This window comes from Lycorma delicatula, chromosome 4 (genome assembly GCF_047948215.1).
Source record: "Lycorma delicatula isolate Av1 chromosome 4, ASM4794821v1, whole genome shotgun sequence".
Taxonomy (NCBI): Eukaryota; Metazoa; Arthropoda; class Insecta; order Hemiptera; family Fulgoridae; genus Lycorma; species Lycorma delicatula.
Window position 1 is genome coordinate 149,602,519 of NC_134458.1, and position 25,773 is coordinate 149,628,291.

A 25,773-nucleotide genomic window follows, 5' to 3' on the forward strand; every position below is an offset into this window, starting at 1 on the left:
CAATGATATGACTAAGAAACCCTTTTTTTTTTAAAAAAAAATCTTATTCACTTCCCGAAAACCTTTCAGGAAACATGCTTAGCAATTAAAATTAATTAAAGTATGAAGACGGGTAAATTGTTTCGTATGACAACACTTTTTAATTTTAAAAAAGGTATTAGATTTTTTTAGTATATTAACATTTTCCAGTATCAACAGATTAAAATTGAAGATAAAGATATATTACCAAAAATAGAAAGCTCAGGCGAAAATTTTGTTATAATTTGACAATAAACAGGAAAAAAAGATTTATTTTCACTTATTTCAAAAGAGTACTCCACTCATTATATGTTTTCCTGTTAACACTACAAGAATGATTAAGTTAAATAAATTTGAAAACATAGTAGTTTATATCAACACACCAATCTTGCCATTATTATTAAATATATATTTTGTTTATCTATATTCCTCTATAGTATATCACCTCTTGGAGCTATCTCAAAAAGTCAGAACGAGTTTTCAAGGTGCAAACACTGGCTATCACCCACAAGTATGAATCATGTAGACCAATATTTAGGAAATGAAAAATTTTAATTAATATGTTTATATTTATGAATGCTTAATCTTCGCTATAAGGAATTAACGATTTTTTTACTTATTCTGTAAAAAAAAAAAAATTATCTACTTTTACCCAACTAGACAACTGACCTTTTTTTGCGTAATTCAACACTTCGGCTTATGGAAAAGGCCCCATTAAACTTGTTGCAATTTTTAATAAATTACCAAAAAATTTGAAAAATCTTCTCATCAATTTATTTAAAATATAACTAAAAGGTTTTCTTTTACCAAGATGAAGTATTACTAATTAAAAAATTAAAAACAAATCCCTGAATTTTTTTCTCCAATTCAACGTGTACATAAATATGTGCTCAAATAATATTCATTAACGCCTCATGAATTGTGAATTACTTTGTAATTATTTTTTATATTTGTATCTCCATTTTCATTTAACTTGACATCATTCCATGTGTTTATATTTTTGACAATTAATGTAGACATTCATTATTCACATATCTTTTTATTTTATAATTAATTTTGTATTTTGTGATGCTGTTCTAATCAACGTTTTTACCATGATTTTCCTTGATCCATGGGAAACTTTGGGCGGTCTCTTTTTTTATTCGTATCTACCCATTCCTGAAGTGATCTGCATAATGTACTATTATATATTGATCAATAAAAGTGTATTTATTTATTCATCTTTGTTTCTTACATTGTTGTCCTTGTTGATAATAAAACTTTAAGATAACAGAAGATATTTATATTGAACAATGTTCACACATACAACCACGCTTTTCCAAAATAGAATTTTGTCTCCGAATTTACTTTCAAAATTAGTGATCTTTCTTTTTACAAAAATCTGATATGGACACCACATGATTTCCTTGTACGTCTATTAAATTACATATATTTTTTATATATTTATATTCTCTATTGCATTTTTTCATACTTTTTTTTGTTATTATTGAAATATTTTTTATTTAATTTTTTTTTACAATCAGAGGTTAATAATTACTAATAAATCAATATATTTAAATTAAAAAAGAGGTTAAAAAAAGGAAATGAAGTCGCATTCGAACCGATGTGCCTTTCCCTTGTAAGATCTAAATATTTAATTAATTAAAATTTTATTGGGGTGTAACTCTGGAATCTATGATTCCACATGATATATCGTTGAAAAGCCCTCAATAAGGACTTATTACTTCAGTTAAGAAAAAATCCAAAATCCAAATTTTTGGATTATGGACTTTCTTTTGTACACTTTTGGTTCAGTCAATTGTAATCAAAAGGGGTTGTAACACAGATGTTACAACAGTCCTAAATCCAAAATTTGAACATTCTACGGCTGAGAATGACGTTATTTGATGTCTGTACGTACGTACAGACGTCACGCCGAAACTAGTAAAAATGGATTCAGGGATGGTCAAAATGGATGTTTCCGTTGAAATTTAAAAACAGAAATTTGTCGCGATTATGATACTTCCTTGTCCTTGTACTTAATACAAGGAAGTAGAAAGATTATTTAGCAGCAAGTATCACTTTATTTACATGGAACTCTATGAATAATTCCATCTTCAACTTTATGTAGAAATTGACCCAATCTTCTTGAAGTTAAAAAAAAATACTGAAGCGGTGTTAGTGAGAGAACCCATCTAATCCGATTATTTATGAAATTTAAACTATTCAAATGAAAAGATAAAATAATTCATTAAAAAATTCTTGGCATAAAGTTGGATATAGTTATATTTTTTAGATGTTTCAATCTCTTTCGACGTGGGTAATTCTTCAAGTAACGAGCGGGTTACTTGGTCGATTCCATTTTTTCTATAAGGATCCCTTTCTAATACTAGACATATTGTTTTTATCCTATAATGCATTCTATAGGGTAAATTCAGTAAGATACTATTAAGAATGAATATTTAAAAATAAGTTGTGATGCATTATGTTCATCACATCTCTTTCGTTATGATCTAATATATAAATGGTTTACATAAAACATTAGCTCAACATAAATATGTTTAGATACGTTGTATGTAGAAAAAAAGTCTTATAAAAGAAATTTCATGCACTAGGAAAATGATCGAATGAATGTTTAAGCTTGACAGAATGTGTTTTTATTTCATTTTTTGCATTAAGTTGAAGATGGAATTGTCCGTAGATTTCCATGCAAATAAAATCATACTTGCTCCTAAATAGTCTTTTTGTAAAAAAAAAAGTATGATCACTAATTTTTAAACTAAATTTGGAGAAAAATTTCTAGAAGTGGTAGATTGTCATGTTATTATAATGATATTACCGTACGAAGCTATTACGTCATGAAAAAATGTTCGTGATACCTGATAAACAGAGATTAGTGAATAAAAAACTAAGCAAATTAATTGCTGATTAAAAGAGTGAAACAAAATCTATTAACAGAATTTCTGTAGTAAAGGAGATTTAATTTTTATTTTAAAAAAATAATAAATTCTAAGCAAACTTAAATCAACAGAATCTGTTGCGTACAAGGTTCTCTCCCGAACAGAAAAACGAGATGAAAAATAGTAACAGGTAATAGAGAAAAGTTTTCAGTTACTCGAATGTGATTTTGGAAAAGGATGTTTGGAAATGTTAAATAGGTATGGAATAAGTCAATAAATATCAGGAAAAAATGAATAAAAAGACCGATGTAACATGAAGAAGAGATGTGGAATATGTAAGAAGTTAAGATTAAACAAAAATTCAGGCAGGTAAGAAGAAATCTATGCTGTGATATGTTGCCAAAGAACGGAATAAAAATCATTATATTTACTTGCATGTATTTGCACTGTGAGTGGTCATTTCCGTTTTGTTTTATCCATAAAAAAAAACTAGTAATATTTAATAACAAGATAAATCCGTTTTCCAATATCACAGGTTTCAGACGTTTACTGGAAAGTTATAATTTACATTCAGATAATTGAAATTCAAACAACGCGTTCATTGCCATAAGTTTAATATATAAAATTGTTAGATGCAGATTCACTACAAGATAAAATAAATTTTCCTCTACAGATAAATTTCTATGTGTATAAAACTTGATAAAGGTATAAAATTTTATGTAAATTGACTCCTTCTGGACCAACACTTCATAAAATTTAAAACTTCAGATTTTTTTTTGTTACAAGGGTCCAGTTACTTATATAATTACACAAACTGGTTTTCTATAAATTCTTTTATATAAAAATCCACCGAATAATCTTAAAATTAAGATAAAAATTTTAAGGATTCCTATTTGGTTCTCTGGTTTAAGGAAAATAAAGTTTTAATCCTTCTTTTTATCAACTGACCACCTTTAACTTCAGAGATGTTACGAATAAAAAAAAATTAAAGAAAATAGAAAAACTTCAAAATATTTTAATTTTAATTTTCTGTAGGCGAAATTTTTTTAACAGCAGAAACTAACATTATTACACGTTGTACTATATCCTTAATATTCTGATACAATTCTGCTATGTTGTACGGAAGCCAATACAAATCTTAATGAAAATAATTTATTAAAAAAGAGAGTGGTAAAGTAAAAAATAGCCTCTTTATTATTAAATTACGGATGTATATATATATATATATATATGTGTGTGTGTGTGTGTGTGTGTGTGTGTGTGTGTGTGTGTATGTGTATGTGTGTGTGTGTGTGTGTGTGTGTGTGTGTGTGTGTGTGTGTGTGTGTGTGTGTGTGTGTGTGTGTGTGTGTGTGTGTGTGTGTGTGTGTGTGTATGGGTGTGTGTGTTGGTATGTGTGAATATATCTATATATATACCCGGATTAGACCCTTAGCTGTCCAATCATAAGACTGGTCAGCTAAGATTGACATGGGATAGGGTACCGTCTTAATTTAACTCTTCACTTTAAATTCAAACATTTCTTAAAAATTTGATCTAAGTTTTGTTTTTGGTGAGTTTTCTTTTATATCTGTTTATCTTTTGGCTTGTTCTATATTTTTTTTAAAATAATATAAGTTTATTGAATTTATGAAAAGTGATTTTTATACTGTAGAAACAACATTTTCAGTATATATTTTAAAAATTATAAAGTACTTTATAGATAAATCGATTAATCTAATGTAAAATAACAAAAATAGAAACGCTCGAAAAATATTTTTAATAGAAAACTACAAAACTAGATGCTCAATTTGTTCGTTAAACTATCGTTACCAATAGATGTAAGGGAATTAGTAAAACTAAAAACGCATTATTTAAAAAAGTCTATAGTTTAACTCATGAACAACAGCGATCAAGAATTACGTAATAAGTTATACAATCGGCTACTTTTCTATCGGTACATTTATTTGGGCTCCTTTGTACTATAATTATGAGAGTGCTATATGTTTACACAATATCTATGTACTATAAACCGCATATGTATGTATTATAATTAATTTTAAATCGTTACATTTTTATTTACTTTTTTAAGGGTTATAACAGACACTTTAAATGATTTAAATATAAATAAATATAACGCAATAATTTACTACTATTTTCATGTATTTTAAAACATATTGTTTTTGTAAACTTCCACACAAAAAACTAAATTTTTTCAGTGGAGGTAATCATAAAAATAAATTATCTGTATATTCTAATTATAAATAAAGAAAAAAAAATTATTTATATAATAATTTTTTTTCAAATAAAGAAAAAAAAATTATTTATATAATAATTTTTTTTTCATTTAATATATATTTTTTATAATTCATCTATCTATTATATAAGTTAAAATAAATGCTTTTGTAGCATTTCGTAAGCTTGGTCCGTTTTTCTTTTGTTTTATTACATTTTAATATATTTAATTTTATATATTTAAAAGTTTATTTTTGAATTTATATTTATTATTTTTTTCATTCTTTTATTTATAGTCGCATCAAAAATTAGTCATTAGCAACTTAACAGTTACAGAAAATTGTTTACAAATAAATAACATTTAAAATTTACGATAAACGAACATTAAAAATAAAAAATTAACTAATAATTGGACATTAGAGTATTTCACATTGACCGTTACGCATATTAGATTTTTTTTTTAATTAAGTTCCTCGTTTATTAATTCTATCGTATAAAAAAATTAACATCGTCTTGATGTCATCCTCTCCACTAAAAATCGTCTTCATATTTGACGGTTTAATTGCTGACGAATAGCTGTGAATTTTGGGCCATCTAGGAGAAGAAATTCTAGGATTATGGATTACAATTCATTGTACATTACATATATCACAGTAAGATAGAGGATTTTTTAAAAGTTTTTATTATGAGATTGCAGGCTCAACTGCTATGGTTTAAGCTTATGGTAAGATCGAGGAGAGCCAATCAGATGGGCACGAGTAAATCTAGTGTACCTGATCCTTAGTCGTGATAGAATGATTTGATCTCGTTTGTTGTGAGGGACGAATTGCTGTTCAAACACATCTATGTTAATTCCATGTAGACCAGTGGGTGGACTTAACAACCAAAATTTGTTCCATTAGGTATTTAGTTTTATTATGGGTTTTCCTTATGTAGACTTGCCAATTTATATTTATTACATTTTTTTATTATTACTAATTCCTTTAAAATTGGGTAGGTTATTATGATTCTTTTGCAAATTAAAATGTTCATCTAGTTATTGATTTTAGTCTTTTAACGTTACTTAAGCCATTTTTCTTAGCCGTTATTTTTTATTTCAATAATCATTAATCATATTCTTTGTATTTTGTAATTGATTTCAAATATGTTAGTAGGTTAAAATTATTTCTTAACTATCTTTAACATTTAAAGTGAAAGTATTTTCGAAATATTTAGAACATAAATATTTAAATAAAACATTTATTTTCTTTCGAGCAACTACAATATACTATCGGTAACATCAATAAAACAGAACGAAAAATTATTTATATATATATATATATATATATATATATATATATGTCAATCACGAATAAAATGAAATGAAGCAATGCCATCAAAATTTATTAAACAGAAGAACGGGAATTAGATGTAAAATAATTTTTCAAAGTGGGTTGGTTTTAATCGGAGGTCGATTCGATGATAGAGAATTTAAATGCAAGATAGAATGAAAGAGAAGAGAAAAAGAGAGAGTAAAAAAATTAAGTAAGAGGGTGTGGCAGTTTTTTGGCCACTTGTCTTGGTCTGCTTGGATAACCTTTATAGAACATAACACCTCACCTTGTACATCATTATAATCATCGTTTAAACAAGCGCTGCTTAATGCATAAAACTGTGTACACTGTTATTGGCTATCAGTTCTCATTATGTTTTATTCTTATTTTTGAATAGGTGCAACTTATCTGATTTCCATTACATACTAATTTTTTTATCAAAGTTAGTCGTAATAACAGTCTAATAATGAAAGATTAGACTATTATAAGGTATTACACTTTTGATCTACCGCTTTTTTCCGTAGAATAATAACAATAATATAACGATTTATTACGCAACAAACTTGTAAATTGCATGTCATACCCATATATGTATAAATATTTTTAAATATTTTCATTTTTTTCTTTTAAATCACTTATCATTTTTTCTATCGTATAAACCAGTAACTTTATTACTTTTACATAAATACTAATTTAAAAATTACTGCTACATAATTTTTTTCTTTTTTTTTAGGTGTTATTTACTTTTTTATTTATATTCTTCCGACCTCCCTGACGGAGTCGTGGCGTCACCGCATTTCATTTAAAAGGTTTCGGATTTGTAACTCCCTTTCAGGCATGACAAGTTTTTCACTATACGTATCTCATTTAATAGGTTAGGAACAGAAAGGTCAAACAGTTATAAAAATCCTGCCAAATCCCATTTACTTAATGCAAGAAAACAATGGGAGGAAATGAGAGTAAAAAGAAAGTTTTACATTATTGATATGTTCTTATTTTATAGATACTTATTAACGAAATACATAGAACTAAGGAGTTTAATAATTTTACAGAAACAGAAATAAATCCTAATAAGAAACAATCGGGATTTTTGTAATTTTAACAGAAAGATTCAAAATTACGGATGATTTTAAGTAAATTATATCAACCTAAAATAGGACGTTTAAAGGATTTTAAATGGTTCGCTTTTTAAAAATCCGTATTTTGTGGGATTTTATTATTTTTTTATTTACAGTTTTACTGGGATTTCCAATCTATAACTACTCATTTGTTAATCTGGCACAGTAACCTAACATTTATTTGTAATTCACGACCTCCCCCAAAACAGTTGGTAATAGTTACTAATTATTCGCGTGATATCCTTGCCGATTAGTTCTAAGTTTAATAATAACGTTTCCCTTATAATAATATTAATGAGCAAGATGAGCAAAACTAGCATAGAGCAGAGTCAAATAATGCAAATATATGTATATTATTCTATAAAAAATTAATTATTATATAGCAAATAATCGTAGTCTGTGACGGACTAAATAAAAATGAAAATTATTTTTTTAGGAAAAAAGAAAAATATAAATGAAACAAAAATAAACTGAAAAAAAGGCAATTATAATAATAAAAAAATCAATGATATAAATTGCATTAACGAAATGATAGTAAAAAATACTATGTTAGAAAAAATATTTAAAAAAAATGTATTTACCGAAACGAGAGCGAATTGTATGAAAGTACCAAGGAATTTGGTACTTATATTTTTGAAATTCTAGATTATTTTACATGTTATAAAATCTATTCAAACTATGTTTAGGCTATTAATTTATCATCTAATAAAGTGTGGCCTTTTTTTGTAACAATTTCGATTTATCTTATAAAATAAAATAAATAAATATTTTTAATTTTTTAATTATGTTGTATGCATAATGCAAGCGATATTGTTTTGTTCCTAAATGAAACGGGTAGTTAGGACCTGCCTTCTCGTGTGGAAGATTGATAGTCCGAGGTCTGACTAAACCAGTTAAATTTTAAACGTAACTTCACCTCGATACTTTCCTTCACCATCATTCTGTTGTTAAATCCTAATTAACATCCAAGCTTAACGATCCATGAATATAACATGCTACACTCATTATATGAACAGCAACATCGAATCAAGAATGATGAGAGAGATAAATGGAGAATTTCGGAATATCATAACAATAATCAATCTGTTGTAAAATCTATAGTATATTTTGAAATCAACTTTCATATATTTTTATTTTATAACTATCTTGATAAGTTTAAAAACCTTTTATATTGAGCTTATTAAATTTTCTATACGTACAGAAATAAATCTTTGTTTGTTTGTCCCGTATGCGTTCCTATACCATTCATCCGACTGTGATGAAACTTTAATGAGTTGTGCGCACGCCCGTGAAGGTTTCTGAATTAGTTTGGACCCGCTAGGTCGCGCTGGGGTTGAGATATTTAGAAAAATTGTCTTTATGGACCGATTTGGCTCATAATGAGAACATATATTAGTTACGTGCCCGCCTCCGTGGCGCGAGTGGTAGCGTCTCGGCCTTTCATCCGGAGGTCCCGGGTTCGAATCCCGGTCAGGCATGGCATTTTCACATAAAATCAAATCACTCATTTCATCTTCTGAAGCAATACGTAACGGTGGTCCCGGAGGTTAAACAAAAAAAAAAATTAGTTAAGTGAAAATAAAAAGTTTTGCAAAAACTATATCCACTACGTTGCGTCGGTGTCGAGGTATTTACGAAACAAATTGTCTTCTTTTATATATAGAAGATTATCTGTGCGGACAAGATACACATTACAAAATCTTACATTTTTAAAATTTGTCCGGAAGATCTCGCAAGCAAAAAAGTGCATAAATAAAAAAAAACCTGGAGATCTAACAGGCAAAAGTATCTAAGCTCTGACACTTTTTCTTAAGTGGTCAAAAAAAGGACTGTGAAAAACTGCATTAGTAAGTAAAATGTAAAAAAATAAAAAAAGTGTTTAACAAACTTGCATACGGTTGCATAGTTAAGATAATAAGATTTTATTAAAAGTTTGTGAGTTGTGAATGTGGCCCTGAATTAGTTTGGATCCGCTAGGTAGCGCTGAGGGTTGAAATATTTCGAAAAATTGTATTTATGGTCCGATTTCGCCCCTATTTGTCCAAAATTACAAAATATTGGTCGACACACAACTAATCATATGTAACCATATAGCGCTAGCGAAGCCGTGACAGGGATGCTAGTAAGTAAATAAATCTTAAATTCCGACTGATGTACAGAAATTTATTTTGACTAATATGTATACAAGTATCATACCTTGAATGGGTAATTTTATAAATAACATGAAAGGAACTGCCCAAGCATTTACCTGGATAGATTAAGATTGGCCATGGTGAAATTTTGGTCTAAGCATCGTAAAAAAACATAATTATTTAGAAAAAATAATACAAATGATTGAAGTTATATTAAAAATTTTAAATATGAAATGGTATTAAAATAAATATATAAAGATAATAAATATACAAAATAAATACGAAATAAATCATAATGTAGAAAGTTAACGCCTTCTAAAAATTACTTTAGCAGCATATTTATGTACTCATAAATATGCAAAAAGGCCTACAAAAAATTCAAAAATTGTTAAAGGGATACAGAAAATTCAGGTGTTTTTTAATTAATATTATTTAGACAACTTTTCTTAAAAAAAAAAAACTATTTTATTTGAACTAAATTGGTGGAAAGATATAAAAAAGCTTTTGGTAATTTATTAAGAATGGCAGCAGAAGCATCCTTTTATCGTAAGCCTAAATATTGCGTTAGACCAAAAAGTTTAAAAATAGACACCAAAAAGTTTGAAAATAGTGATATAAAAAATTGTTCAATTGCTGAAAGAGTATGCAATATAATAAACAACATACCAAAATAAACGTATTTAAAAATCTATTTTCTTTAATATGTTTGCATTAATAACAATTGAATTCAACCCTTTACTTACAGAATATAAAATATATCAAGCAATTTCAATTTTTACACTTCATCAAGGACACAAGTGTATGTTGGAGTTGTTATAAAAAGTTTTAGTCTACTTACATCAGAATCTTCAAACTAAATGTTCAATTTAATTCACATCTTGAATTATTGATTATGTTTTTTAACTATACACTTTAAAATCTACACGATAAGTAAATAAATAAGCCTTTAACTACGACTATTAATTAGGTAGAGTTATAATTCAATGCGAAACATATATTCATTTTTACTATTTGTCTCCTGAGGACATAAAAACTAAAAGCGCTGTAATTATAAGTTATGTTTTATTGATAAAAAGTAGATATTTGTTTGTATTATTATTCTTATACGCTTTTATTTAACTTGCTCTGTATACTTTGTCGTACGGGCGGGATGGTTAGAATTTTTTCAGCAATATTTAGCCTACTTCCAGATGAGATAGAAGGCTAAACTTTTGTACATATACTTGTTGTCTATGACTATGCATTATCGTAACAAATATTCAATTAAAAAAATGTTTTTTCATAGAAAATTTGTCGTTTACAAATAACGAAAATTCAAACAACCGTGGATGCGTACGAAAGACTTCGACGCACAGTGCCAGTCAGCTGTGATATTTGCTACGCAAGAAAATGAATAGCCTGTAATGTACATCGCAAATTAGCTGATTTCGAAGTCGAGAATTCTAAGGTTCAAATCCTAGTAAAGGCAGTTACTTTTATACAGATTTGAATACAATATCGTGGATACCGATGATCTTTAGTGGTTGGGTTTCAACTAACCACACATCTCAGAATTGGTTGACCTGGGCCAGTACAAGACTACACTTCATATACATTCATATATATATCATCCTCATTCATCCTCTAAAGTAATACCTAACGGTGGTTCCGGAGGCTAAACAGAAAAAAAGAAAAAAAGCCTGTAATGTAAAGATGGGTTATTTATGGATAGCTATCATCTAGTGTCGGTGAATCACTTAGATTTATGAACAAATGTGTTTGAGTCGGATCTTCATTTTGCTGCATCATTATATTTCAGAAGAATCCATCTACGATTGTATGCAACTGTGTAGAGTTACGTAATCATTTATACAATATGTTTAAAAGTGAAAACTTGATATATTTTCTAAGATGCGTCGGAGAAGTTTCATAATAATACCCTGTCTAATTGTGACAGTATATTTATTGGTCCTATATTAACTATAGGTGAGGTATATCTAAAAATTCCAACATCAAGATCCTTGACTCTTTCCATTCAAAAGAACTCAGCAAAATGTTATAGTATTACAGTTATCAAGATCTTAAAAAGAATACTGTGAAAAAGATGTAATCAATTAACATTAATTCAATTCAAACGATCAACAAAGGCTTAACGAACAACTTAATTTTCTAGCACTAACATTCTTCTCAATATTTTTATATGGTTAAAAATATAATATTTGATTTTTGGATTTAATGGATTTAATTCGATGATAAAATCTAGGGTTAATTACCAAAAATAATATAAAACTTATTATTCGTTAGATTTTACAAGTAATCCTGTTTAATATTTTATCATTGATAATTGTTTTTTTTTTCAATTCATCCTAATATTTCTGTAACATTGCAGTACAGAAATTTTATATTCTACTACGAGCAATATACGCAGTACTTTGCTGTGTTACTCTGTCGTCAAAAAATAATCGCAGAAAAAATAATTCATAAATTTTTTTCATGGTAAAATATATAAAATAATATTTGTATGTTGTTTTCCGTATTCTCTTTATTAGTGTTAAAATGAAATAAAAAAATATCGGTTTTCAGAAGATTTTCAGAAAAGTAAAATTTAGACAGCTGCAAGTAAAATAACCGAGCACGATAAAAATTTATATTCTGATATGTTGTTTAATAATCCTTATTTATCAGTTTTAGTCCATTAATATTTAAGTCCATTAAGAGGTTTTATGTATAATATTTCTATATATATTTTATATATATATACTCATGTGTCTATATATACGAAGGTAAGTCAATTATTATCCGCAGTTTAGTTATATTTTTGTTTATGTGGGTACTACTGTCGTGTTGCGTAGATGACGCATGCGTGGTTTAATTGTTGTTATGTCTGTGCAGGTTTGATGGTGCTAGGTTAGTTCCATTATCGCTGTCCTGGCGTTAACCATGGCTGCTCCGCTTTCTGTTAACACCAAAGAAGAGTAAGTAACGTTCAGTGATTCGTTTTTTGTGGTTGGAAGGTGTACCAGGGACCGAAATTCATCGAAAACTTTCGGTACAGTACGGGAACAGTGTGCTGCCGCAACGGAGTGTCTACGAATGGATTGAAAAATTCAAAAATGGTCGCACAATTGTTACGCACGAAGAAGGAGCCGGACGACCGTTTACCGCCACGAATGAGGAAAAAATTGAGCGTGCACGTGACATGGTTTTCTTAGACAGACGAGTACCTATCGATGAAGTGGCACATCGTCTGCAAATTAGTCACGGTTCTGCCTAAAAAATCATCCAGAACAGACTTGGGTTTCGTAAAGTCTGTGCAAGATGGGCCCCAAAACAACTCACACAGTCGCATAAACGAACGCGCTTGGACATCTGCCAAAAACATTTGGATCGTTATGGTAACGAACGGAACATCTTCTTAGACAGAATTATCACCGGTGACGAAACATGGATCCATCATCATTACCAGCCGGAGAGTAAACGGCAGAGTATGAAATGGGAACATCCAAATTCGCCCTGCAAAAAAAAGTTCAAGACCCAACTGTCCGCAGGAAAACTGTTGCTTAGGGTTTTTAGGGACTCACAAGGCCCAGTACTGCAAGATTATGAGGAAAGGGACACGACAATAAACAGTGCGCGTTACAGTGAGATGCTTACTGCCAAGCTGAAGCCTCCAATTCGAAGCAATCACTGAGGACTGCTGTCGAAAGGATTTGTGTTGTTGGACGACAATGCCCGTCCACATACTGCTGCCCACACTGCTGAAACGCTCCAGAAACTTAACTTTGAAGTACTGGCTCATCCTCCGTATAGTTCTGATCTTGCCCCTTCTGACTACCACTTGTGTGATCCACTAAAAGAGGCATTATGGGGCCGTCGATTTACCTCGGACAAAACAGTGAAAGAAGCAGTGCATTCCTGGCTCGCAGCTCAACCGAAAATCTCCTTTAATGAGGGCATCAGAAAGCTTGTGCAACGATGGACCAAGTGCGTTGAAATGCAAGGGGACTATATTGAAAAATGATGTATATATAAGTTTCCTATTTGTATTGCAATAAAATTTATAACTACATTGCGGATAATAATTAACTTACCCTCGTGTATATATATATATATATATAATTAAAAGAAAATAATTCTGGTTCTTTTGATTATCTAGTGGAGTATTTGTTGTTAACAGATCTCTATAGAAGATACCTGCTTTAGATATTACCAGAAGACTTTGGAAATAAATCAATCAATCTTCTAATGTTATTAATTATCTCCCAGCATGCTTACTCTATCTGGTAAGTGGAACTACAACTTGAATGTCAACATTTGAGAAAAATTAATCAGTTTCAACTTTTTTTCATTGGTTCAAAAAACATGCTATTAATTAAATATATATGTATATATATATTTGTGTATGTGTGTGTAATTACGATGATGATGTTTCATATTTTTTTATCTTTTTATTTTTATTCTTTAAAATATAATTCCAACGATTAAAGAAAATATTTAAATTTATTTTAGTTATAAAATAGCCGGCCGTGGCGCGAGTGGTAGCGTAATGACCTTTCATCTGAAGGTCCCGGGTTCGAATCCCTGTCAGGCTTGGTATTTTTACACGCTACAATCATTCATCTCATCCTTTGAAGCAATACCTAACGGTGGACCCGGAAATTAAGAAAAAATCAAAAAAACTCTGAATTTAAATATTTAAAATTATAAAATAAATACCTTAAAGTAATGTGTTACATGTAAGAATATAAAAATAAAATAATTTAAATCCACTTAAACAATTTTTATTGAAATATCACTCAGATCTCTTCAGCTATTTATTTAATTGTGGTTGAATTGCAAGATAACGAACAATTTTTTACTTTCATTTTAGTACGGATTAAATTTAAGTAAATTAATAAGGATATATGATAAGTTAAAAGCTGATAATTTAGATATTAATATGAATATATTGATAAAATACGACATCAAAAAAGTTTAATACGATATGTTTACAATTTTTCGCTTATCATAATAAAAAAATTCAATAAAATGTTAAAGTTTGAGAAAGGAATAAAATTACATCTTAAGAATAGTTAAAAAACCGGTCAGTGCACAATAACCAGTCAATTGGTATAACTGTAAGCTGTTTAAGAGTTTGAGAATTAAGAGGTACAGGTACAAGTAATGAATACTTTAACTTATCAGTAAAATCCATCATTGTGAAATGGGGAATTAATGAAAATATAATGACGTAAAGCAAAAAACTAAATAAAAAATTAAATGAATAAATACTAAGGGGACTATATAACAGGTAGCGTAATTTAAATTTTAAAATATTTCTTCGATTAACTTATAGTCCAATTTTAAAACAGATTGGAACAAAAAAGAATCTTAAAAATCTTATTCGTTTATATGATACTGAGCAAAGAATAATTAATTTTTTTTTAAATTATAATGAGCTAAAATCAAGGATGTTATAGGTTGGTGACAGGAAGATTATCTGGTTAAATCTCGGGAAAAAAGCTGAAGAGAGATGTACATACATGTGAATGTGTGTGTTGTGTTTTTTTGTGTGTGTGTGTGTGCGCGCGCGCGCACGCTTGTGTGGGCACACACATTAATTAAAAAGGCGGTCGGCAGGCGATGTAGCAAGAAAAACTGATGGCAAATGGGTTAAATTAGCACTTCAATGGATACCACTAGAAGTTAAACGCCCACGAAAGACTCATTGGATTGATGATATTATTAACTGTACATTGGACCAAACTGGCAGAAGATCGCACAATACCGTATTTCCTGGAAACGTTCTGAAGAGGCCTTCATCCTGCGCTGGATGTATAACGGCTAAAATGATGATGATTATATGTATGTCGCGCTGAAAAAGTCCCAGGTCTTACATCTACCCCAAAATAAGGTAACCGTCAACAGATTTGATAGAACGTATCTCTATAAATTCTTTGAGAACCATTTAGTTGTTAAATTGTAAAAAAATTCCAATTCAAACCGCATATCGAATTCCGAATAAAAAACTCAATAATGTTGTAGTGGCTCAACCTCTTCCTGGGGTTTCCTTCGCTAAGAAAAATCTAAAACGCTTCTCAAATTATATAAATTAATTTATATAATATGTAATATGTATATTATATTATTTGCATAAATTATATTTAAACATATACTAAGGTGGACGCAGAAGGTTTAAGTAGTGACAAGTAAGGGCGATTAAGTTAGGACCGTTGAACCCCACGGTTCATTAATCGAATTCAAAGATACGGTTTACAATCAGAGAATACTGAGAATACAACAACTGGACAGAATAGAACATGTTACAGATTTTATTGAACAACCTTTTTTGTAGTTTTGTTTTAAATTTTTATACGCATAATTAAAATAAATAATGATTTTTTTTAATCTGTAAAAAATTAATTGATGTAATAACTCATTACATCAATCACGTTAAGAATATATAGGTGTGCTACTCTGGATAAAAAAAGAACTTCACAACCTTTGTCTGGATGGATCAAGGGAAACCATAAAAAAAGCCTTGATCAGAAGCATCATAAAATATACAATTAATAAAAAATAAAAAATAAATGTGGTTAAAGTCCACATTAATTACTTAAAATGTATATGCATACGAAGTAATATTAAAATAAATACGTAAATATACTAAATACATAAAATATTTAAGAAACAGATCACAATCCAAAAGCTGATGAAAATTATTTTAGCTAATGTTAATGTTCATGATGAACTGAATGCAGAAAATTCAGGGTTTTTAATTAAATTATTTTATGTTGTATTGATTAACTCGTCAGTTTCTGTAAAAAAAATCTTTAAATTTTATTACCAATAAATTTGTGGAAATTTCCTTTTAAATGATTCAGTAATCTATTAAAAATGGCAAAAAAGCATAATAAGCTTTGTCTCTTAAACCGAAATATTGTGCTAATTTTCTAGGAAGCAGTTCGGTTTTCTAGTTTGAAACAGGTTGAAATTTTTTTTTTTTAAATGACAATTCTTGTTAGCCAAGATTGCACATCATAAATACATTACAATGTAATACATGTATGCACCCATAAATTCATTGAAATAATAAAACATCGTATAAACAACAAGCATGTTTTAATATTTAGTTTTAAAAAAAAACTTCAATTGTACTTTTATCATATTACAATAATATAGTTTTTTTAATGTTTTCATTCTGTTATAAAATTATAACAAAATTAAAAAATCGTACTCTTAACCTTATAGTATATTGCAGAAGAAAACACAATTAGTAAGTATTTACTTTTTTTTTGCAGTGTTTAATTTACAATCGGTTCCAATTTACCGGGACCATAAGTAAATTTGAAAAAAAAATTACATGTAGAGAGGGGTTTCCATTGAAATCCCTCAAAGAAATGTATACATATCTTATACAGTACACATAAATATATAATAAACATTAATAAGTATATACAAACATGAGTCCAAGAAAAAATAATAAAGTTCAGAACAAAAAAAAACAAACAAAACACTATAAAAAAAGTATATTACTCTTATTCAGTGGCAGCTCGCGCATTGGCACTATGAAACTGCAGCACCCCTATTTCCACATGATATTATCGATAAAATTTAATATAATGAGTCGTTATTTCTTTATACCTGTACAATATATAATCCTTAAGCTTAATCTCAATAACCATCCGCCAGTTTATGAAAAAGATACAAAAATATTTGTATGGAACTGTGCGCTTCACAGTTTCAGCGGCATGGTGTTTGGCTGTTGTGCGCATGTGTACATAGGAAGCAGCACGCAAGGCTGCGGGAGAGAGCACTGTTGCTTTCGCAGTGCTGGTGGGAGGTTGTTTTTTTTTTTTACTTCGAGTGTGTATGGAACGTTCCTTGTTCCTTCCCTATTCTAATTTAGTCGGTGGAAGGAATATGAAAGCGGTTTAGTTGTTTTTTAGTAGTGATCAGAAGGCGGCGCAAAGCCAGGGCTCTTTGATTGCCAGATCTGTCCAAAAACGCGCTGGAAGGGCGAAAGAGAAGATAATTATTAAAAACTAATTACATATTTGTTTTTGTGTACATAAAAATTGAAATTAAGCACCGTTGGACTATGGTGGTTTTAAGCGAACATTTTATTAAGTTAATATCTAATAATATTAAAAATTATTATCTGTATTGACATTTCATTATTTATTCGGTTAAACCGAATGTACCATATTCTTGAATGTGATAAAGTATAGAATTAGATTATTATCCTGCTTTCAGCTATTCTATTTGATTCATTTTTGTCGGTTTTTTTTATTTTACAGAAAACTTTAACCACAACCTTGAAAAAGCCCAGAAAAAAAATTTCAGGAGCAGCACCTCCACTAATTTTAGGTACGAGCCGCCACTGCTCTTATTAATCATACAAAGAATAAATATCAAGCATAGAAACAGTGAATTAGCGAAACAGATCAAAGAACCAACACCCAAATTGGCGAAACGAAATGAACAATTTTGACGATGTACAACCCTAGGGTAGCTGATTCACCTCAAATTTTGGAAAACTTTAATACATGCAGTCGCTTTAGGAGCCTTACATAAAAACAATAATAAAAACTTATTAACAGTCATTAATCTTAGACTAAAATTTAAATAAAGCTGTTTTTTGTTTTTCATGTTTTTTAAAGCGTTTTTTATAATGCAATAGGAAAGACAGTTGTTTGCTAATGACGCTAACCTTTAAATTTCATTAACAAATATGTCTCTAAAATGATCACATAAAGCTGAAGAAATATGTACCATTAGTATTACTTATATTAAGCGACTGAAATGTTTTATATCTTTTGAAAATAACCTTTATAGTAATAAAAACAAAAAGAGTTGTACATAAATTTACCGTTGCATAAAATAAGTTTTATAAAGAAAGTTAATTATTATTTATTACTTTTTGATAAGACTTAAGATTTATAATAATCTCAACTTTCTATTTCTACACGAAAGCAAAATTCAGCTATTATTAGACTATATAAAACGACTGCAAAAGTATTAAAAATTCTTTTAAAAAAATAAGATTTACATTATTTTCGAATTCATTACGTAATTATTCTTTCAAATTATAATGTAAAATTTTGAATACAAGATATTAAAATAACTTTTAAAAAAATAGGAAAATAAAAAATAAAGTTATTACATATAACCTTAAAAACCCATTATAAATTTAGTAATGCACTAATGGAGGTTTAAAGATAAGAAATGTTAAAAAGAATAATTATACAAAAAAAGAACATAAATAAGTTGAAGAGAAATCAATATTGCATAGTAATTTAATATTATATAAGTTTAAATACATAAAAATATCACCTCAGCTAAATAAGCTTAGAACTAAATATACGAGAAAGAGAGAGAGAGAGAGAGAGAGAGTGTGTGTGATAGAGAGAGAGAGAGAGAGATAGAGTGAGTGAGAGAGAGAGAAAGAAACTGAGAATGGGGAGCTTCATCTTAAACTGCCGTATAAATAAATGTAAATTAAACCTTGGTATAGCCAGTATGATTAAAAAAATTGTTTGTTTGCATATGAAAAATTCTAATCTTAAAATTAATTTTACAAGTTACAAGCATAAATAAATGATAATAATAATTTACTAATATAATTACATAATAAAATATGAATTTTAAACAGTCTACATACCTGAAACAGTGCGAGTGCTAAACTAACAAATGAACTTAACATTCCTCCTGAAAAAAAAAATTATTATACATGAATGGCCAATTATTAAAAAAAGTTACCATCTTCTTATTCTATTTATGAACAATTCAAGTTTATAAAATGTTTAATAATACTCGTGTAAGAGAAATATTCAATAATATTTAGTTGTTAAGAGACAAAAATTATAGTAATAAAGTTTAAAAGAAATTTCCTAAACCATTTACAAAAAGAACTTTTCCTAATAAAGTAAATAATTCAATAGTAAAAATTTCTTTAAACTCATACCGGTAGAATTCCGGATAATTTTGTTATTTCTGCATAAATATACAGAAATATCTAATACTTATTATATGTACGTTTTTAAGAAAAAATTGCTAACTTAATTTACAAAAGCAAAAGAAAAAATTATTGATAATATTAGATGGGACTGCAAGAAACAAGAATTTGACTAAAAATATTACTTAACAAAAGAGTGGTACAGACACTTTTAGTGCATATGAACGATTAGCTTAATCGTTATTTCATTCTACTCTCTCAAAAGTATTTTATTTTTGTATATAATTTTAATTAAGTTTTTTCTTTATATAATTTCTTATTTAATAAAATTAATGATAAATAAATTGTAACCTGCGGGAAATCATTAAAAATTAAATAAATGCTAATTTCATAATAACGCTGTTTACAATTAAAAAAATGATTTAAAATAAATACAACAAAAACGTTTCTGTAGTTGGGTACCGTAACCTAATGGTTATAGATGACCCAAAATCCAATAAGTTCTTTCTTGTATATTAAAAAGTATAATACTCTGGAATTTAGGTGGTATTTACCCTTAAAAGCAACATTATAATCACGAAATGTAACTTTTTACATACAAAAATAAATAAATATATTTAATGTAATTAGTATGCAGTATTTTTTCTTGATGAATTTATTCACCACACAAGAGAAGCTTGTAAACATGGGATTATAGAAACTGAATTTTGTAACGTATGAAAAATGTCATACTGACCGGGATTCGAACCGCGGACCCCCAGTTAAAAGGCCGAGATCTCTACCCCTCCGCTACAGAATATTATTTTTTTTTTAAATCAGAATATTTTTTTTAAATTATTATTTTTTTAACAACACAGATAAATTATCACCAATTTGTAATATATTGTAAATAACAAATATTTTTTTTAACTTCAAAGAATCCGAAAACATTTAGAATCTGAAAATATTTGCAATGGATTCATATTTGTTACATAAATATGTATACGATTTATTAATAGAAAAGGAGGAAATGATATATAGGTAGACCATGAACAAGATAGCAACAGAAAAGGTAATTTTAATTTGCTTAGGTAATGTTAATACAAACTCATGAAAAATATATTTAGTAAATTCACTTTATTTCTGGAAAATGGCCGATTAATTTATAAAAGTTTATCAACTACTGTAAATGATTTATCTAGAAATATGAGAGCGTTATGTGTATTACATTTAACAAAAACGGAAAAATTATGTAAATAAGCTCTTTTTAAAAGTAAGTATAATGTTTTAAAATTAATTCTTAAAATGTTACTGATAAATTCTTTTAAAAATGAAACACGAGAAGTTAGGAAATATAAGAATAATCAAGATATCTAATACAGTAGTTGAAAATTTAAATTCCTATATTAACACTTGAAGAAAAAACATCAAAAAAGATTTCATGTTGCAAATTACATGAAACTTGAGTTTATAAATAATATGTTTATTTCAGCATCATAGATAACATAAAGATATTTTTATTTATTTATTTATTTTTTTTTTGTAACTCATTTCTTTAAAATACATACGTTCATATTCTATACAAATAAAAAGAAAAAAATAAACTACTATGTCAAAAATCAGATGTAAGATCTTTATTAAATATAAACTTTGTACAAGTCAGCCAACACTGTAATAATACTATTCAGTGAGCTATTTTTATAAAAATAGTATTTCTCTTTACTTTCATAGAATCTTATTATACCTAAAATATATTTATAAAACTAATAAAACTTTTGTTGAAATTACTTCACGTTAAGCCCTTTTCTACTGTAATTTTTTTTTAATAAAAATACCAAACCATAATTTTTTTACAAAAATATTCTAGATAGAAGGTAATCTATGTCAATCAAATTTATAAATATTTAAGATTCTGTAACTCCAGAAAGGGGTCTTAGAACAGAACCCTTGGTAGATTTTCCTTAAAATCAAAGAGGAAATGTTGTATAGGTAGACCATGAGCAAAATAGAAACAGAACAAGTAATTTTAATTTGCTTAGGTGAAGATGATGATAATGATAATACAAACACATGGAAAGTATATTACGTAAATTCACTTTGTTTTTATAAAATGGCTAATTAATTTTTCTTTTTTTGTTCAACCTCTGGAACCACCGTTTGGTATTACTTCAGAGGATGAGATGAATGATTTGTAGCGGGTGTGAAAATGCCATGCCTGATCGGGATTCGAACCCGGGACCTTTGGATGAAAGGCCGAGATGCTAACTGATTAATTTACAAAATTTTATCATAACTACTGTGAACGATGTATTTAGAAACATGACAGTGTTATATTATATTTAAACAAAAACGGTTTGATTTTTCTTGAAATCGGTACCGAACGATTTGTAATAATCGTATTAGTCACGTCCAATAGATAGAAATGTAAAACTGATAAAATGGCGGATGGTAGACCCATTTTTTCCAAACCAAAACCTAAAATTCTTGGAATTTATGAAGAAATTATGGAATAAATATCCTGGAAAACGGGATTTAGAAAAAACAAAAAATATATTTGATAAATTAAATTGATAATAAAAATGAACTTTGATTTTGTTTATTTTTTATGAATACAGTATTAAACTCATCCTTTAAACAACGTCCTGTAGAGTGACATTGATTGCAAAATACCATGATGCAAAACATCATTTACATTACTGTTTTTGACATGAATAAAAAACAAAAATGATAGGTAATCTAATAATATGCTCCAATTGATATTTTTTAAACCATAAAATTTTATTTCATAAGTGGAGATTATTCTTCAAAAACTGACCAAAACAAAAAACTCTTCAACATAATTTATAATGTGACAAAGTTATATCTTTGTGAAGCACGCAAAAAAAAAAATGTAAAAAAACCTCTTATTAACTTCATAATAACTAATTATCTTTATTGATCTAACCAAATTAATATGCTTTTTGAACAACGCATTATGCTTAACTTAATAACACTATGAGAATGATTGCCGGGGTTATCAGTTCTACTCATGTGGAATGGTTCCCGGTATTGAGCCACACACCACCCCCAAACCTGCGCCGTATGAACGCTCTTGTAAGAGAGTACAAGAAGATTATGGACAATCAAAACCTACCAATACATGAGGACATTGAGGATGCAAATCGTGGTCGCCTTCGATCTAGAAAGCCACCTATCAAAACAGCAATTCCTGCCACAGAGGACGGATTTAACCTAACTGACGCCTGGCGTCGAGAATGGACCACAAAGCAGAATAACCAAATCCCATGCATTACTCAAAAGCCGCCGGGTTTTGACTTGCCACGTAAGACATGGTCAACGCTAAACAGAATACGAACTCAGCATAGTAGGTGCGCCTATTTCCTTTATAAATGGGGTAAAACACCGACGCCACTTTGTGAGTGTGGTGAAAATCAAACTGTTAAACACATCACAGAAGTTTGCCCTAGGACAGCTTATGAAGGGAATTCTGAAGATTTCCTGATGGCGACTCCAGAATCAGTAGCTTATATTAATTTGTTAAATCTTTGTTTGTAATTTTTGATTGTAATTGGTATTGTGTTTTGATGTCATACGCTAAATAAATAAACGCATTATCAATTATCAACTGTTTATTAAATAATACTTAAGTCAGGAATGGTTATTTTAAAAAATTAAACAAAAAGCCTGGTTTATTCATTTTGATTATTGTACGTTTAAAATTACTGCTACGTTAAGTCTTATGTAGAGGAAAAAGTACTGTGATGATCACGTAATAAGACACATTTTTTTTCCAAGACCACTGAGAACGGTCCAGTAGTTACGCATTGCGCATCCTCAGTGCCTCAGTGGTTGCCTGGCCTCTAACCTCCAGGGACGCCACAGGATCCGTTGATGCCGTACCCTGCGGGGGGTCGCTCACCCAGTAGGCCGGGACTCGGTCTTTTCTTTGTGCCAAGCCTCAAACCAGTCCCCCTCCAAGGAGGAGATCTAGCCGGGTCTCAGGTCTTTTCAATTTTCCCCGAACTCAAGGGGTCCCACGTCAATCATCGAGAGCGGCCCACCTCAGCGAACCACCCTCTCATGAGCAGGGCTACCCTTGTATTTTCCTACCTCCAGTATCTGTCCCCATCCCACTCCTTAGCATCTCTCTCCTTAATTTGTATTATTCTGGTTACCATATAGGCTACGTTATCCCATTCACGTTTTCCTTTTAGCATGTACTGCAGCGTGTTTTCCGGATGCAATTAACTTACCTCGGATGAGTGCCTAATCTCGTCCCATCGATTACATCTGTATATCGAATGCTCTACCTACTAAATTTCATTACAATATCGGCAGTCTGGGGTCATCCGCCTACCAAAACGATGGAGGTAGGCCCCAAACTCACCGTGCTCAGTTAACAGTTGTGCGAGATGGAAACCCACCTCTCCGTACCTCCTGTTTATCCATATACTGACTCGGGGAATTATCTTTCTGGTCCAGCCACCAGCGTCTGATGTTTCCCACTGTGCCTGCCACTCTTCAAGCATCTGTCTTTTAGCTTCACTTCTAGGTATTCCAGTTAACTCGTCGAAGCATCAGAATCCTAAACCCGACAGGGTATTCTCGCTATATGTAATGATACACGTGACGTAGAGTAACGTTACGGACCAACACTCGTGTTACAATTCAAGGTATTTATTAATCACTTTGTTGAGTTACTGTTCACAGCCTGCTATTAGAAAATTTTTTTTAGCAGACATTAATTCATTTACGTTATAATGGTTGTTTTTTTCGTTATTCTATATTTACTTACATAACTAATCTAAACTAACATACCAATCTTTTTAACACATTTCTAAAAAGAAAAACGAGAACAATGAGACAAATTTTTTGTATTATGCAATTACTAAGGAATTTTTAAAAATTATTTTTCGCCTTTAGTGGGCATAAAATACAATTGGGTAAATAGCAGTATAAATAAAAGTAATTATATATAGTACTGTACCTGAAAAATATTTTATATGATTTCAATGGAAACGATCGAAAAAAGTTTAGAATTAAAAGAAAAACAGGTATGCAAGTAAAATGTATTTTTTTATTTGTAAGAAATGATCTCTATTATAAACTTATGAATTCCTAAATGATCAAGATCTATAAAAATCTTAGCGTACTGTCTATACCTATTTAAGAAAGGTATGGACACTTATTAGGTTGTCTAATTTGCCTTCGTTTAGATTCATTCTTTTAAATTTGTAAAATCATAATACTTTTCGAGTAAATAATTTAAATATGATAATTTTTTTAAATGCAGGATGTATTTTTAAAATTCAGTCTATGTTAAATATTATTTTAAATAACGTTACGATATTAGAAAAAGAAAAGTTATAACTAAAATTAATTTATGCGGGAGTGCCGCAGGGAAGTGTATTCAGTTTGTGTTTTCCATATCAACGTCAACACAACAGTGATTTATTGAAGTCACTGTAATTCAAACGGTAAATAAAATCTCTAAATTGGATTACAGTACCCGTAATAACATATATAATCATGCAAGATTAGCAGGATAAGTAACTAACCAAATCAAATTAATTAAAAGAGTTTACCTTTACACTTAACAAGAAACATTACAGTCAGAACTTACAAACAAAATAAAACTAAAAATAATAAAAAAATCGGATATTGCACAAAAAATGAAAATTATCATTAAATAACGATTTACTAATAAAAAAACCAGTTCTTAAATCTGTCTGAATGTACGAGTTACAACCATGAGATACTTGAAATACAAAATTATTCAAATATTTAAGGGGTTCTAATCAAAGATACTAACTAATTATAAACTCATCTTAATTCATACCATAAAATACGTAGATATGATCAAGCTCAGTGTTCGAGAAGAAATTAAATACTTTAGTACAACATATTAAAAAGTACTAAGAAAATTCAGAAGTTATAAATCATCTTGATAATATTAAAACACCTGGAAGGTTGAATTAATTAAACCCTATAGACTTATTTAAAAGTTGTAGAAGTAGAATTCACTTATACATAAACATTAGAAGGATATCAACGGGTATATTTTAAATCAAATTATCAACAATCAATTTCTGAATTCTATTTTTTGTTCTACGAACAGACTGTAAGAATATTACATTGTGAAAAAAAGTGTTTCGAAAGTTTTAAATAATTAATTTACTTTTTTAATTCATTTAGAATTAAAAA

The 25,773-nt window shown here is 29.0% G+C and overlaps 1 protein-coding gene across 1 annotated transcript in view; it reads right to left on the reverse strand.

Annotated features, from left to right (window-relative positions):
* The window catches only part of LOC142322953 (uncharacterized), a 159,289-nt gene that overhangs the window by 82,066 nt on the left and 51,450 nt on the right, over positions 1 to 25,773 (reverse strand). The window contains exon 2 of the mRNA XM_075362048.1: positions 19,297 to 19,343. Coding sequence (XP_075218163.1) covers positions 19,297 to 19,338 — 42 coding nt within the window. The 5' untranslated portion in view covers positions 19,339 to 19,343. The remainder of the gene's footprint in view (positions 1 to 19,296; positions 19,344 to 25,773) is intronic.